Here is a 15644-nt window from a genome sequence, read left to right as displayed (position 1 = left end):
TCCAGTGTCTTTGTGACAAATATTACATTATTGATTAGAGATTAAAATACATGTTACAATGTATTGTTATTTTTATTTGTCTCAAAGTATTTTTCTGATTTTATTTCTTCCTTGAGTCATTGATTAAAGAATGTTTAACTTCCACACACTTGTGAATTTCCAAAATTTCCTTCATTATAATTTCTAATTGCATTCCATTTTTGTCAGAGAATAGAGTTTGTATTATTTCAATCATCTTCAATTTAACGATATTGGTTTTATGGCCTAACATGATCTATACTGAAGAACATTCTAGGTGCACTTGAGAAGAATGTGTATTCTGCTGTTAGGGGGTAGAGTGTTTTGTAGATATCTTTTCAGTCTAGCTGCTTTATGGAGTTGTTCCATCTTGACCTTAAGTTACTGCATTTGCAGAGTTTCAAGGTTAGTCAGAGATGAGAGCTTAGGGCCTTCCCAAGTGCTTCCTGAGTATATATACAGCTTGCTTTTATCTTTTTAGAATCCCAGAAACATGTTAAACTTTTTAAAACTCCCTATGAACATCATTATCTAGCTTTTCCTTTAAAGACTTTTGGCTAGTCAATAATTCTGCCATTGATGTTCATGACAGTAGAACCATTGAAGAGGTTGACAACAGCCCTTGGATGACCTCGTCATAGACATCAGCATCTGTATCCTCACATATAGTAAACAGAGACTGTCTATAACAAATGGAAGCAGGAGAGGAGTCCTCCATGTGGTAACTTACTGTTAGCTTGGAGAAACACATATATTCAGAAGTATTTGGATGGATTTAGGGAAAATTAAGAGTTTTGACAAAGTACGTGAAGTCAGAGTCATGGATATCCCCTTCTGTGTGTGTGTGTGTGTGTGTGTGTGTGCTGTGTCTGGTTTTTGTTTTTGTGTTTCCACTTGTACCAGACTGATGTGACTTAGGTAACATGCCTTATTTTCCTTCCTAAAGCTAATAACAATGTCAACTAAAATGTATTGAGCATTAACTTTTTTTCCAGGCAGTATTATGTACATTTACAATGTATTGGATCAAATTCTCACAATCCTTTTGTACAAAGATCTATTTTTGTTAATCCTATATTAAAGAAGAATAATCTGGTCAGGTAGTGGCTCACGCCTGTAATCCCAGAACTTTGGGAGGCTAAGGCAGGAGGATCGCTTGAACCCAGGAAGTCGAAGCTTCAGTGAGCTATGATTGTGCCGCTGCACTCCAGTGCGGGTGACAGAGCAAGACACTGTCTCAAAAGAAGAAAAAAAGAAGGACTAATTTCAGGTAAAGAGGGGCTAAATAACTTAAATAAAATTATGTCTAGTGTGAGTTAAAGTCAGGATTTTTAACATGGACAGTACAATTTCCAGAGGCTACACTCTCAACCCCTACAATTCTCTTCCTTCTAAAAATGTAAATAGTGTAAAAGGATATTATTCATTTACCTTAGCTGTGACAGCAAATAATTGTAAGAGTTTATATCCATTGTTTGGGACAATCCACTATCCTACAGTTGTAGGCTGATGAAACTTTCCATCACTGTGTCACTTTTCTGTTAAAATTTTTTAATTGGCTCCTCATTTCACTCAGAGAAAAATACAAAGTAGACAAATAACATAAAAGGCTCTCTAGTTTCTGCTCTCTTCTTATCTGTCACCTTTCTACTTTTACCTCACTCACTTCTTTCCAGTACTTCTGGCCCCCTTGTTGTTTCTGAAACCCACCTGGCAAGCTTCAGTTTTGATCTCTGCCTAGAACTCTTCCCGGAGATATCAACGAGAATAACTTCCTCAGCCTCTGTAAGCCTTTGCTAACAGCTTACTTTCTGATGACACAAGTGCTGATGATACTGCTTAACACTGCAACTTCTACTACAATCCTCCTCTGCTTTTCCAATCCCATTCATATGATCGATCTTTCCCATAGCATTCACAACTTTCTAACTTTGATAATAAACACTTACTTATTATAGTAAATGTTTATTGCCTATCTCTTCTGCCAGAAAACTGGCTCCACAAAGTCAGTGATAGGGGTTGCTTCACAGTGTAGGTGATCATTTGTTGAGAAAAAGAATGCACGTAACTTTTAAAAGTGAAATAAACTTGAACACCAATGCATCCAACTGGCTCTGAGTATCATAATTATCCAAGTCTGTTCTTAAATTTCATCCTTTGGCTTTTGCATATGCTGCATTATCTATATAGATAATTGTCTCTCTTTTTCCACCTGGAAACTCCTGTCTTTCTGCTAAAATGACACTTCCTAAGCAATTCTCATAAAATGCTTAATGCTCTCCTCTCATGAGCCTACATGTGGTTCAAACTTTATTTAGAGTGCCTTAAATATTGTATTTTAATTTATCTTTTAAATTGTTTTAATTTTTTTTAGCCACAGACTCCACGACTCCCTAACCTAGAACATTCATCTCTCATATTTGTGTTTTTAGCATCTAATAAAAGTGATTGACATACAGTCAAGCCTTCAGTTAATGAAATAAATGATGCTTTATTATCTACACCGAGATCTCTATAGACTTAAAATAGTTTCATGTTTATGAAAGCTTTTTACAAATATAAAAGTCTGAGCTCTGCTTATGATATTTGTGTCTTTATAAAGACCAAAGGCTTGAAACAGAATTGCTTGAATTTTCTTTACAGACAGCGTTTCTAAGAAGGATACAGTATGATATTTGCAAATCTAATATCTGTTGGTTGTTGTGTATTTGTATATGCACATAGGCTTCAAGTAAGAGGACAGAAAGAGGTTGAGGGCTAATGCTGAACTCCATTAAAGTTATTTTTCAAGCACACTTCAAAAGAGGCCCTTTCTTCCTTAAAAGATATATAGCCTGTCTCACATGCATCTGTCTGTCTAGAGGCTATGCAAATCAGCAACAACCATATTTCAGCAAAAGTAATCTAAGAAGAGCAGCATAATCAATTTCTCATCATTTTTGCTTTTGATACAATTAGTAGTATATGCAATAGGGATGGATTAGGATGGTTTCTGTGGAATTTTTCAAGAAAAATATTTGCCAAAGGTTAATATTTCATGTTCCCTTGGGCTAATCGTGCTCTCTCACCTTTTTTTTTAAATGGCTCCAAAATAGCTCTTTTAAAATTCAGTCATATATTATCACAATTATGTATAGTAACCAACCAAAGGTAAAACACGTGTAAAATGTTTTTCATTTTATATCAAAGCTGAAAGTTGGTGCTAGAGGAAGTTTTATATGATAAGTTGATATGTAGAAAAATACTAATATGTAGGTTAATTTCCTAATATTTTGAATTGCTTTGCTTCTTCCATAAAAGTTATTTATTTATCATTCTACACATTTCAGTCCAACTAATTGAGGAAGCAAATATCTTGAATTATTATTTTTAAAATGTGTTTATACACAAAAGTAACAATCATGTCAAATAATAAACTTTGTTATTTAAAATATTTCCTTGGAATTGAGAGAATTTGTTACTGTAAGATTCTAGAATAACTGATAGTGTAAAATGTTATCAGATACAAACCAACAAGGATGGAATAGAGGATTCCTGGCTTATCTGATGGCGGTTGAATATTCCGGTCCTGATCAATGGCTTGGATTGGTGGCGTAACAATAATGGGGTTCAGTTCTTCCTGAAAAAAAATTAAGAGTTTCATTCAGCCGCATTACTAATACTTCATGAAGGATTGAGACAGATGTTTTAGTTTGGAAATCTATATAACATCTGAGACAGTAAACTCAAGTTTCAACATTTATGATCTAATACCTTCTACTAGTTAATTTTGAATGTTAAGGGGGAGCAAAGTATCCTCAAAGTCAAAATGGTAAGACATAGTGATTATGCACATAGACATTTATATCAGTAACTACTCCTAAAAGGAAAGCAAGGAAGAATGATAATGCATTTTTAATCTTCTCTAGAGGATTTCACAAAAGAAATAGCAGCCTATCAAATAGTTTATGAAGTAATGTTTTCTCTTTGCTTTAGACAAGATTTGTAAGAATACTTGTATTCTTTGCTTGCTAAATCATTTTTTAGTTTCATACACATCAATTATATTAAAATATAAATACTTAAAGTAAATAATTTCATAAAAATAAAAGTGACATTATTGCAAATTTCATATAATTAAAATTGATTTTAAATATTGCAGGTATGTACATGTATTTTACAATGGTCTATAAGAAATAATGTTTAAAATTATAATATACTTCTTTAATTTGGTGTTTCCCAATTTAATATCCAGTACTATTTTGTTGTGCTATCAGGACTGGCAAACATTTTTCTGTAAAGGACCAGATAATAACTATCTTTAGGCTTTGCCAACCATATTGTCTATGTTGCAGCTACCCTCAACTCTGTCATTACAGCACCAAAGCCCAAGTGGGCATGGCTCTGTTGCAATAAAACATTACAAAAACAGGTGGTAAGTTATATGAGGTTACTGACTACTGTGATCATAATAGATATGCTAAAAATACAACAATAGGTATGCTGAAAAATAATAAAAAGCTTATCTACACAGATACGCTTGGGAAATATGATATTAAATAGAGTTTTGAAAGCCAATTAACTGTACTGCAAATCTTTTCAGACTTAATTATGCTTATCTGCATACTGACTTTCTAAGAAAAGGGTACTATTTGCTCACTTTCAAGAAACACCCATTAACCTGTTTTTGAAATGATGCCTTTAGAACAGTTTGGGAAACACTACTCTAAGTTTTGTAGCCCTCATCCCAAATATGTAAGTGGTAATTCTAAATGGAAATACTTCTAAAGGGTAATTCTAAAGGGAAATTCCATTACATATTTGGGCTGAGGGCTGTGAAACTTAAACTACTGTTTCCCAAATATTTAGTATGTCTCAATATCTGCAACCTTACATTCTAAAAAATTACTGCAATGTTCTCATATTATTTCTTCTCAAATGACAGAACATTGAAATATGTCATGTACTTTTATACAAAACCAGTAGTTTCAGTTCTCAGCAAAAAGGTATAGTGATGGCATGCTAAAAAAAGAGCAATGATATTTAAACCTTATTTATAATACTTGATTTTATATTGAAGTTATAATAAGGATAATTATTGACCAATAATTTAAACACCATAGACATTGTAGGGGTTTCTCTCGAGTTCATTATCACTAATAGATCCTAAGTAGTCTAAATGTTATCAGTATTTTCCTGAAAATAAAGAGTTGTTGGTAGTAGCAACTTACTAATACTCTATTCTCTCCTTTAAATGTGGAATCAGAACAATGAAAATACCAAATAAATATCAAAATTACTCCATTAAATCCAGAAGATTATTGTTCTTAAAACGCAACTCTCGCTGAACTTTTCCTCCCACACTGCCTCTCTCTCTCTCTCTCTCTCTCTCACACACACACACACACACACACACACACACACACACACAAACACTTTCCCAATAATCAATTTGCTTGGTATGCAATACCTGTATTTCTCCCTAAACTGAAAAAAAAAATCTGAAGTTATTTGAAATACGTATGTTTGAACACAGGACTTAAGAGTTGACAAGCTCTTTCTAGTCATTTCGCTGAGGAATCTGATTGCATCAGCCAAAGTCAGCTTATAGTTAAGCTGTATCACTCCTGGTTCATATAATTAAATCTGCAGTAATTTTTCCAAAACCGAGGCTCTATTCCGATCCTGTAAAGGCATTTCAAATCTGAGGATTTTCTGCAGTTCCATTCTGCATCTCATAGTCAGAAAAATATTTTCCTAAACAATTTTTGCTATTATAAAATAAGTAATTTCTTATCTAGAAATTAAAATAAAATTGAATCTTAGCTTTTTGTTTGGAATGCAAAATGTAAGCAAATCACAATATTTGAGGATATGTTGGCTGATCACCTTCATCTATTTATTTCTATAGATTTGCTAAGTTACCTACACATAAGCAGTTTTAGCTTTGTTAATTAGTAATGTAGTATAAAATATTCTTTCTATAATATATAGAATTGTTGAAATGAGCAACATAATTTATTTACATTGAATTGTTGTATAAGCAATGTAAAAACTAAAAACACATCAAACAAAACCAAGAGGAAGGGAGAAATGAAAATTAAATTCCTCATCTTACACATTTGCCTGTGATTAAATATTATATATATATATATAGTAAGAACTGAAGAACTAAAAAGAAACAAGTATAGTATTTAGAATTATATTAATAATTAGAAGATGAAAAACTGTGAGTATCTCAGGATACTGAGCATGGAAGTCAGGGTAGATGGGATAGAAAATATTTTACATAAAGCCATTTGGTACTGTGTGACTATGTCATTACCATAGCCCGTACTATTTGTTTTAACATTATTAATAAATAAATTATAGTATTGAGAATAAAGGAAAATAAACTCTCTTGATAAAGGCTTTCACAAGTTTCTGCAAATTTAAAAGAAATGGTGTGGTTTAAATAACTTATCAGAATTGACATTTTATCTTGTCCTATAGAGACTAGCAACTTATTTTACAATATTTATTTTTCCTTCTGCTACCATAAATGAAATTGTCAGATAATCTAGGATTAAAGGTGAAAAGAATGATTTCTTAAATATTATGTGTATGATTACCCCTCAAGTAAACTGTGCTCCATGAAGCTTGAAATGTTTAAATATTATTAATACATGACATTAAAGAATACTAAAAATTATGATTTTTAGGATGATCTTGTTAAATATTTAACATATTTTATAAAGATAAGTAGCATTGAAGTCAGAGGCAGACAATTTATATACATTAATTAGAAGAAACAACATAAATAACATGCATTATGTGTGAACTTCTGTCTGCCAACACAACCTCCACAGTAGATGAAACCAGGCCTGAAAAGGGTACTCATATAAGCAAGAACAACCCAGATTGAAACGGTTCCTTAGAATAAGGAGAATAAGTGAGAATTTTACAGAGAGAACAGAGGTAAAATAATAACAATATATACGTATTCAGTTCAAGTATTTTTTTTAACAACAGGGTAAATCCAAAGAAAACTAAGTAAAAATAAAATGAAAAAGGAAAAAAAAAAGTAGTATGTAGTAGTAAAGTATCCAATGCTGATGAACAAAGGAAACAGATAAAAGAAATAGTCTTTGATTACCCAGTGCCAGCATATTACTGTCCTTGAATTTATTGAAAAATAGTATCCTTACAATGAACCTCTTTTTCCCTAAGTTAGTTTCAGGTCAGTTCTCTGACTTTAAACCTAGAGTATCAATCTAATAAAAGGCTAAAGAAAAAATAGTAACAGATGGTGTGTTGGCTCTCTTAGAGACATTTACTTACTTTAACTTCTAAATTCTGTTATTTATTTTCTTTCTTTTTTTTTTTTTTTTTTTGAGACAGAGTATCACTCTATTGCCCAGGCTGGAGTGCAGTGGCACGATCCCGGCTCACTGCAAGCTCCGCCTCCCGGGTTCACACCATTCTCCTGCCTCAGCCTCCCGAGTAGCTGGGACTACAGGCGCCCGCCACCACGCCCAGCTAATTTTTGTATTTTTAGTAGAGACGGGGTTTCACCGTGTTGGCTAGGATGGTCTGGATCTCTTGACCTCGTGATTCACCCACCTTGGCTTTCCAAACTGCTAGGATTACAGGAGTGAGCCACCGTGCCTGGCCAATTCTGTTATTTTCATTGAACACAGTTACAGCTCTATGAAGAGAACAGAATTATTCTTGCCCATGAATTGAAGTAATGTAATCATTTACAGGATTTAGCAAATAGCAGATATTTAACATATTTTTGCCAACTTATTCTATTGAGTTATCCAAAGAGATCACTACTCTCTGGTCAACTTTGTAATATCCACTACCAGAAAATAGTCCATCTGTGGCTACTGCCAGGTCTTCCACAGTTCCAAAAAGGAGATTGATTCAGTGACTTGTTTCTTCTGAAGAACAGAGTCTCTTCACATAGATAGTAATTGCTGTTGCTTATTCTCTGTCGTCCTCATTTCTCTTAGTTTTTGACTTCACTGCCTATATTACAGAGGAAGCACGGTATGTGTTGAAGAAATTAGAAGTCCACCCATAGCTCAAATATGCTTGGGTATCCTTTATGGAAAGTATCAAAATGTTCCTCTATTTTATTACAATTGCTATATTTATCTTTTTGCCAAAAGCTTTATTGGTCTGTGGGCAGAAATTATCTTATTTGTACTTAGAACCGTCAGCCTAGTGCTTCACAGATTTCAACAAATTTTTGTTATCAAGTCAAGAAACACAAAAAGAGCTCCCCAAACCCTGGATGGTTCTTTTATACTTTGCCTCTGAAGCAAAGCTGCTTTCTTTGCTGTCTGATTTGTCTTCAAGAAGAGGTCATGTCTCCTGAATTCTGTTCCAGTTGATAAGCATATATTAGAAATACACAGGATAGCAGATTTGCATTTCATTGCTGTTTGAACTGTCAGAGCTACATTCCCTGTCTTAGTCATGGGGACACATAAGTAAAGTGAATTAGGTCCATATAAAGAGATTCATAATGAGAAGTTAATCATAGAAACGATTAAACAATAACAAAAAAAGTCTTCTGTGAAAATGCTGTGTAATTATATGGTTAAGAACCTTAAAATTATTCTATTTTGAATACATGCTTCCTATTCATTAGCTTTTCTGGAGACACACCTTCTCTTTTGAGCAATGTTAAGACAATGTTTTCATGCAGAACTGTTGTATTATTCTGAGAGGATAACAGTAGCCAATTAACATTTGATGTGAGTGAGGGTTAATTATGCCTCATGAAACCTCACTACCAGATTGAAAATGAACTTTTGGTCTGAATTCTATTTTATATATATATATACACACACACACATAATCATTAATAAAAATATATTAGCAAGCAATCCCAAAAGATTAAGAAGCCTTTTTGTAGATTTAATAAAAGCTCAGCTTTCTGGTCTTTTAGGTGTTCATATGATTATCTTGAACAAAAGGTATATTCAAGAGAAACACTCAGATTTCAGAGACTGGATATATTCACTGTTTAGCTTATATCAGGTAAACAGAAGTCATGATCCATAGAACAATAAGATTTAACCTATTATATCATCCCTAGTGTTAAATGCATACATGATGCCTATGATTTTCACTGTTTCATGCATGGGTAGGTTGTCTTTAAAATAATATGAAACCAGTTCTTACTTTTAAAATACTTCTCACTTCACCAATGAAAAATAATATCTATCATTTACACAAGTTGATGTGTCAGTAAATTTAAAAAATGACATTTTGCAGACTGATTATTAAAGCTTCCAGCCTTGGTTGAGATAGAGATAATAGAAGCATTGTTAAAATACTAAATATTCTCAACTTGGCATTTGAATGATGTCTTCATCTGAGTAACGTATACATAGTAGTACACTGAATGTGCCCAAGTATTTCAAATTAACTGAAGGCATTATAATTATCTTCAAGAAAGAATATGTTCTGATACATCCCTGGAAAGGTAATCTGATCTCATATAAGTACACAGTTTGCTGTTATAAAAGCCAAACTTTGATGTATTATATGATATTCCACTTATCATTGCTTAGATCTTTACACTGTATTTTAATCAAGTAATAACATCATAGTATTTGGAGCAAGGATAGTTATGCTAAAATAGTAAAAATATGCTGTAAGTATTCCAAGACCAATAATTAAGTGACTTGAAATCTTAGTAACTATATAATTTAATACCTAAGTTATTGAATTTATTATTTAGTACTTAATTACTTTCACTAATTTTATGTGTTCTTTACATTTAAGTAGGTGCTTTTTCAATATTCATTAAAGTCATTAATATTTAATTTGTACACTTCCTTTAACAACAGAAAATTTCTACTGCATGTAAGGAAAGTCAGTGTCACGCCTGTAATCCCAGCACTTTGGGAGGCCGAGGCGGACAGATCACGTGGTCAGGGATCGAGATCATCCTGGCTAACACGGTGAAACCCCTTCTGTACTAAAAATACAAAAATTAGTGGGGCATGGTGGCGGGCGCCTGTAGTCACAGCTACTAGGGAGGCATAGGCAGGAGAATGGCGTGAACCTGGGAGGCGGAGCTTGCAGTGAGCAGAGTTTGTGCCACTGCACTCCAGCCTGGGCGACAGAGCGAGACTCCATGTCAAAAAAAAAAAGTTAGTGAACATTATTAGTCTCATTTCATATTACATTGCGAACGTACTATTTTCCTCAAAGCTCTTGATTATTTTCAGCCAGATTCTTGCTTGTTTCCATGTGTTACTAACACAGAGAATTAGAACAAATCAAAAATTTTCTCAAACACATTCATATAGACATAAATACAATTATATATTACCTTTAGAGGCCAAACAACCATTTCTGTTTTCACTTTGCTTAGTTTTGCTTTTTTCAAGGGTCAGGAATATCAGATTGTTTGAAAAAGTATCAAACATATCTAAATGTTTTTCCTGGTGAGATTATTTTAAAAAATAGTAACGAATTGGGGTGAGTAGTATGGGCCAAGCCAATTACTTTGAACTTTTTGTACTGTTATGGAAGAAACACAGGTTGAACATTCACAAACATCTTTGAAACTGATTCACTACATATATCAAAGTTCCTCAAATGGTTTTGACAATTATTATCCTTAGAACAGAAGAGTGAAGAGCACATTTGAGACAGGTATATAATTATGATTCATGAAAATCATAACAATTCATGCCTGATCACTGGAATTTCTTATCACATATTAAAACAAAAACTCACTTAGCTAACAGAAAATACCCTTGTTTTATTATTTCCATGAGCAAATTTTATGACCCCTCCAATATCATACTCTTTATTCTACCAAGTATGTGTAAATTTACCTTGTATAATGTGACTGAATTTGTTTCCAAAATGTGCATTTCAGTATCCTCTCAATTGCATATTTGAATACTTTTACTGATACTTCCCTTATTTTCAAAATACTTCCTTGAACGTCTTTGTCTTTAAAGTTTGTTTACCTGGGATTATATGCCTCCTTTTCTATGGATCATCAAATGATTTCTAGACAGGCAATAAAAACCTTGGCTGGTGGTAACCAGGTAATTATTTTCCATGAATAAATAATAAAAGCCTGTAACAAAATCTTGTTGGTAACAAAAGGTTGGTGACTTGTTCCACGCTCTCCAAGTGACAAAGTCTGAAGCATTACTGCAATCAAGTTGGCTTTGACTATCAAAAATCGTTTTCCACATAACTCAAACCTGAGAATATGCGTTTCACAGATGTTGTAAGGAGGATACATAGATCACAGAAATATTTCTTACAACCCTTTCTCACATTCTTATCCATTTCTATAACAACTATTCTTGTTCCTACTTCTCACACTGCCGCAGGGCTAACTCAAAATCTTCTGGTTATTCACCTCCCCTTCATTCCCATCGTGCACATCAAAAATCCTCCAAACGATTTTGACAAGCATGACCCACTCTGGAAGTCAGAGGAAAGGAAGAAATTGAGCAGACAGAGTTTGCTTTATCATGAAGATAAGGAGACAATCTTGGGAGAATTTATTTGTTCATAATTTTAGTCTCATTAAATTTGGATGAATATTTCAATGATAATAATGATATGGCTCCCATTGTGTGCTCTCATCAGGTCAGGAGACGTCTGTTTTTGTGATGACTTCAATTCATTGTCAAATCACAATTCTATCTAGGACCTCCTTGTTAGCAGGGACTGTGTGAGCACTCCCTAGGGTTTTCACCCTCAATCTCTCCAGATAAGGCCTCCACACTCAATAGGAAGGCAATAAAACAAGGACAACAAATATGAAACATATACAACAAAGTAGGCCTTTTTTATTGATTTGATTTTGGAGAAATAAAATCTGATTTTGCATTATCAGATGCAGTAGTTTGGTAAAAGAACATACATTTTTAATTTAGATAAATGAAGCAAAGTAATGTACAGTTTTCCCAAGTGGTTTTATCATTTTATATTTCTACTGAGTATATGTGTAATAAATGTGAAAGTTCAAATCAATGGGAGAAAATGGATTTTTAATAAAGAATGATTAGATATTGGTTATCAATGAATAGAGAAAAAAATTATGATAGATATTGACTTTACCAAAGAAAGCTTTGGAAGATTGCCAGATAAGTCTTTACCAGATACATCTTTGGTTGATTGCTTATGCCAAATAAATCTTTGTGGAACAAAAGTGAATGTATGAGAAAAACACATGTATTAGAAGTCAACATAGTTGAAAATAAGGTAAATGATTACTTAAAAATATTGCAAATGCTTGCTTAGCAATGATTTAAAACAATCCCAAAAATTGGAACTGTTGAAGGCATGAGGAGATGTGGGCTTTTATATCTGTGACGGAAATAAAAAGCAGGTTAAGTTCAAGGAAAAAAAAATGAAATCTATCACCAGGTTTGACAATATGTATAGTATAGACTAAAGCATTTCAATTTGAGCTTTATCTTACATAAATATTGAGAGATATGCTCGGAGATGTGTTGAGAAGGATATTCATTGTACAATATACAATTTGCTTTTTAAAAGAATAAATTTCTTATTCAAGTACAACCTATGAGATACCTTCATAAATCAATAGTTCACAGTCTGATGAATTATCACAAAGTCATAATTATAAATTCCAGGAAAAAAATTGATATTTTCACAAGGTCTGACAATATATGTAGCTTAAACTTCAGGATTGCACTTTGAGCTTTATCTTACATAAATATTGAGAGGGACATATGCTCAGAGATGTGTTGACAAGAATATTCACTGCACAATATATAATGTACTTTTAAAAATAAATTTCTTATTCAAATACAAGTTATGAGATACCTTCCTAAATCATTCGATCACAGTCTGACAAATTATTACAAAGTTATAATTCATTCATGTAATCACACTGTGATCAAGAAATAGAATATTGTCAGTATCTCAGAAAACCACTTATTAAATTGTCTACTCATAACTACCCCCACTTCCATCCTAGAGATGGCCTGATTTGTAATATGAAAGATTTGTTTTACCTGTTTTAAATTTTCTATAAATTGAATTACATAGTACAAAACCTTTTATATATGGCTTTTTAATCAATTATTATGTCTTATATGATATGTATGCGTGTAAGATTCTTGCATATAATTAAGTGCAGTACTAGTATACTCATATTAATGGTTATACTATCATCCATCAGATGAATACATCATATTTTATATATTAGTTTTTTTTCAACTGGTGATGAACTTTGTACTTCTTCTAGGGTATGCTGTGAGGATAATGCTCTTACGAACACTCTTGAGTATGTCTTCTTACTGATATGATTGCATTTGTGTTAAATAGAAGAATAAAGTTGCAGAGTATGTATACATTCTGATAGGCTAGATTACTGTCAGTTTTCTAACGTGGTTGTATGGTTTACATTCTATCACAGAGTAGGAGAATTCTAACTCTTTCACATCTTTACCAATTTCAGTCTCTTAAGATTTTAGCAAAGCCAGTGAATATGTATTATTATCTTATAGTTGCTTTAACTTGAATTTTGATGATGATTAATGGGGTTGAACGACTGTTTGATGATCTTGGACATTTGTAAAGTGCTGTTCCATATCTCTTGCCTATTTTAGTTGAATTGTCTGTTTTCCTTAATGATTCACAAGAGTTCTTCATATATTATAATTAAGTCATTTATCAGCTTAATGTTTTATAAATATTACAATTCTTATGGCTTATATTTAGACCCTATTAGTGTTATCTTGTCAAAGAAAAGTTTCTAATTTTAATATAGTTTTATTTATCCCTTTCTCTTTTCATATATACCTGGCTATTTCCTCTACCTGTACACATATTCTGACCATATGAAGTATAGACAATAATTTTCCTTATCTATTTCCATAGATAAAATATTGCGCTCATCCACATCAGAATTTATGTAAACTGAGTTGGCTTCCCTATAACTTTCTTGAGAGCAAAGTGAAGGTCCATTTTCTTTTATATCTGTAGGACCAGACAGTACATATGGCACACGGAGACTCAAAAACTTTGACAAAGTGTTTCTCGGTTGTAGATTATTTAGAGTATTTTTAGGCTCATACACACTTGCCTTGCTCTCTGAATTTCTGTAGGACATCTAAATACAAATAATGATGTTTTTTGAGAATCTATTTATAATTTCAATATCTTTGAGCTTCCTAAATTGCTGCATTTAACTAGAGGCCAAAATAATCTGGCCATAAGAGTGAATCATATACACATATAGGGGCTCACAGCGCTTCATTGAGATGGCCTTTTGGGGTAGTACAATAAACAATGTCATAAACATTCCAATAGAATGAACGGTGAACTCCTATGTCCTACAACAAAATATGCCAAGCTTGCCAATAAGTAGCAATAAAGCTTTTTGATAAACTATTTAGTCTCTTAGAGCTTGAATTATGATTTTCAAGGTGAGATTAATAATATCTACATTACTTGCACCACTGCACTCCAGCCTGGGTGACAGAGCAAGACTCTTTCTAAAAAAAAATATATATATATATATATATATATATATATATATATCTACATTGCATGATTGATGTGAGGATGCATGAAAGAATATATATATATATATAAACAGTAAATGACATTCTTAATATGTGGAAATTATTATAGTTAGTTTTTTACATTGATAATTTTAATGCTTTTAAATTGTGTAATCTGGGTGTTAAAATTGACTCCAAGTTATAAGCTAGGGAGAGAAAAATTTTCATTTGAAACTAGAAGCTTAATTGATACCATGTCTTACACATCTGTCTGAAAATAGGACAGTGATATGAATTTTGAAAGTTTATTTAGAATTCCATAGTTGATCAAATAATTGAGGAAGTAAAAAGGGATTATCTATCTCTGCTATTTAACTTGAAGCCAAGCTTCAAATGAGAAACTTATGAATTAAATTATTTAAAAATCATACTTAAATATAAGATAGTCTACCAGAGAGTTGAATATTCACTTAAAATAGTTATCTTATTTTGATTTATTTAAAGGTAACTTCAGTGAAATTATTTTCTATAGACTCAGACATATCATACTTTTATATCCAATAATAAATTCATTCCCTACATTTTTATTGTAAAGAGTTGAAGTGAAATTTCTTAATTTGTTAACATTCAGATGAATTATATAAATGCATTAAGCAGTTGGCATGTACAAAGAACTCTACTAACTGCTCAAGCAGTAGAAAATAAATTAGACACAAATTCTGGAGATATGAAAAAGCTCACAGTATCAGGGATGGGGATTCAAAGTGCAGGTACAACAAGATAATTTAGAAAATGTTTTGTCAGGGCATACCTCAATACATGGTAAGAGAAAGCTCTGATAAAAAATTCACACTGTCAAGTATTAAAGGTGAATTATAAAAAATAACAACAAACAGACATTCAAGCATGTGTACTTTGATCCAAGTATCAAATGTGATACTAGTAGTGAAAAATGATGTTCTTGTCTCTGATAGGAGCGGGAGAAAAGAGTGACAAAATATAGTAGAAAATCATCTAGAGACATTTTGAGGAGAGTTTCTAAATCGCCTTAAAAATGGAGGAGTTTAATTTTCGTAAACTGAGTTGCCAATGAAAAACTTCTATAGGTAAATAGCAAAAGTATTTATTGTCTTG

At 32.5% G+C, this 15644-nt stretch overlaps 1 protein-coding gene across 1 annotated transcript in view; it reads right to left on the bottom strand.

Annotated features, from left to right (window-relative positions):
• Positions 1-15644, bottom strand: part of PCDH15 (protocadherin related 15) — a 1796064-nt gene that overhangs the window by 423949 nt on the left and 1356471 nt on the right. Inside the window, exon 12 of the mRNA XM_055352068.2 lies at positions 3529-3637. Coding sequence (XP_055208043.2) covers positions 3529-3637 — 109 coding nt within the window. The remainder of the gene's footprint in view (positions 1-3528; positions 3638-15644) is intronic.

Source organism: Gorilla gorilla, chromosome 8 (genome assembly GCF_029281585.2).
Source record: "Gorilla gorilla gorilla isolate KB3781 chromosome 8, NHGRI_mGorGor1-v2.1_pri, whole genome shotgun sequence".
NCBI classification, from domain to species: Eukaryota; Metazoa; Chordata; class Mammalia; order Primates; family Hominidae; genus Gorilla; species Gorilla gorilla.
The sequence above is the reverse complement of the archived record's forward strand: the minus strand, read 5'-3'. Positions and strand labels throughout refer to the sequence as shown.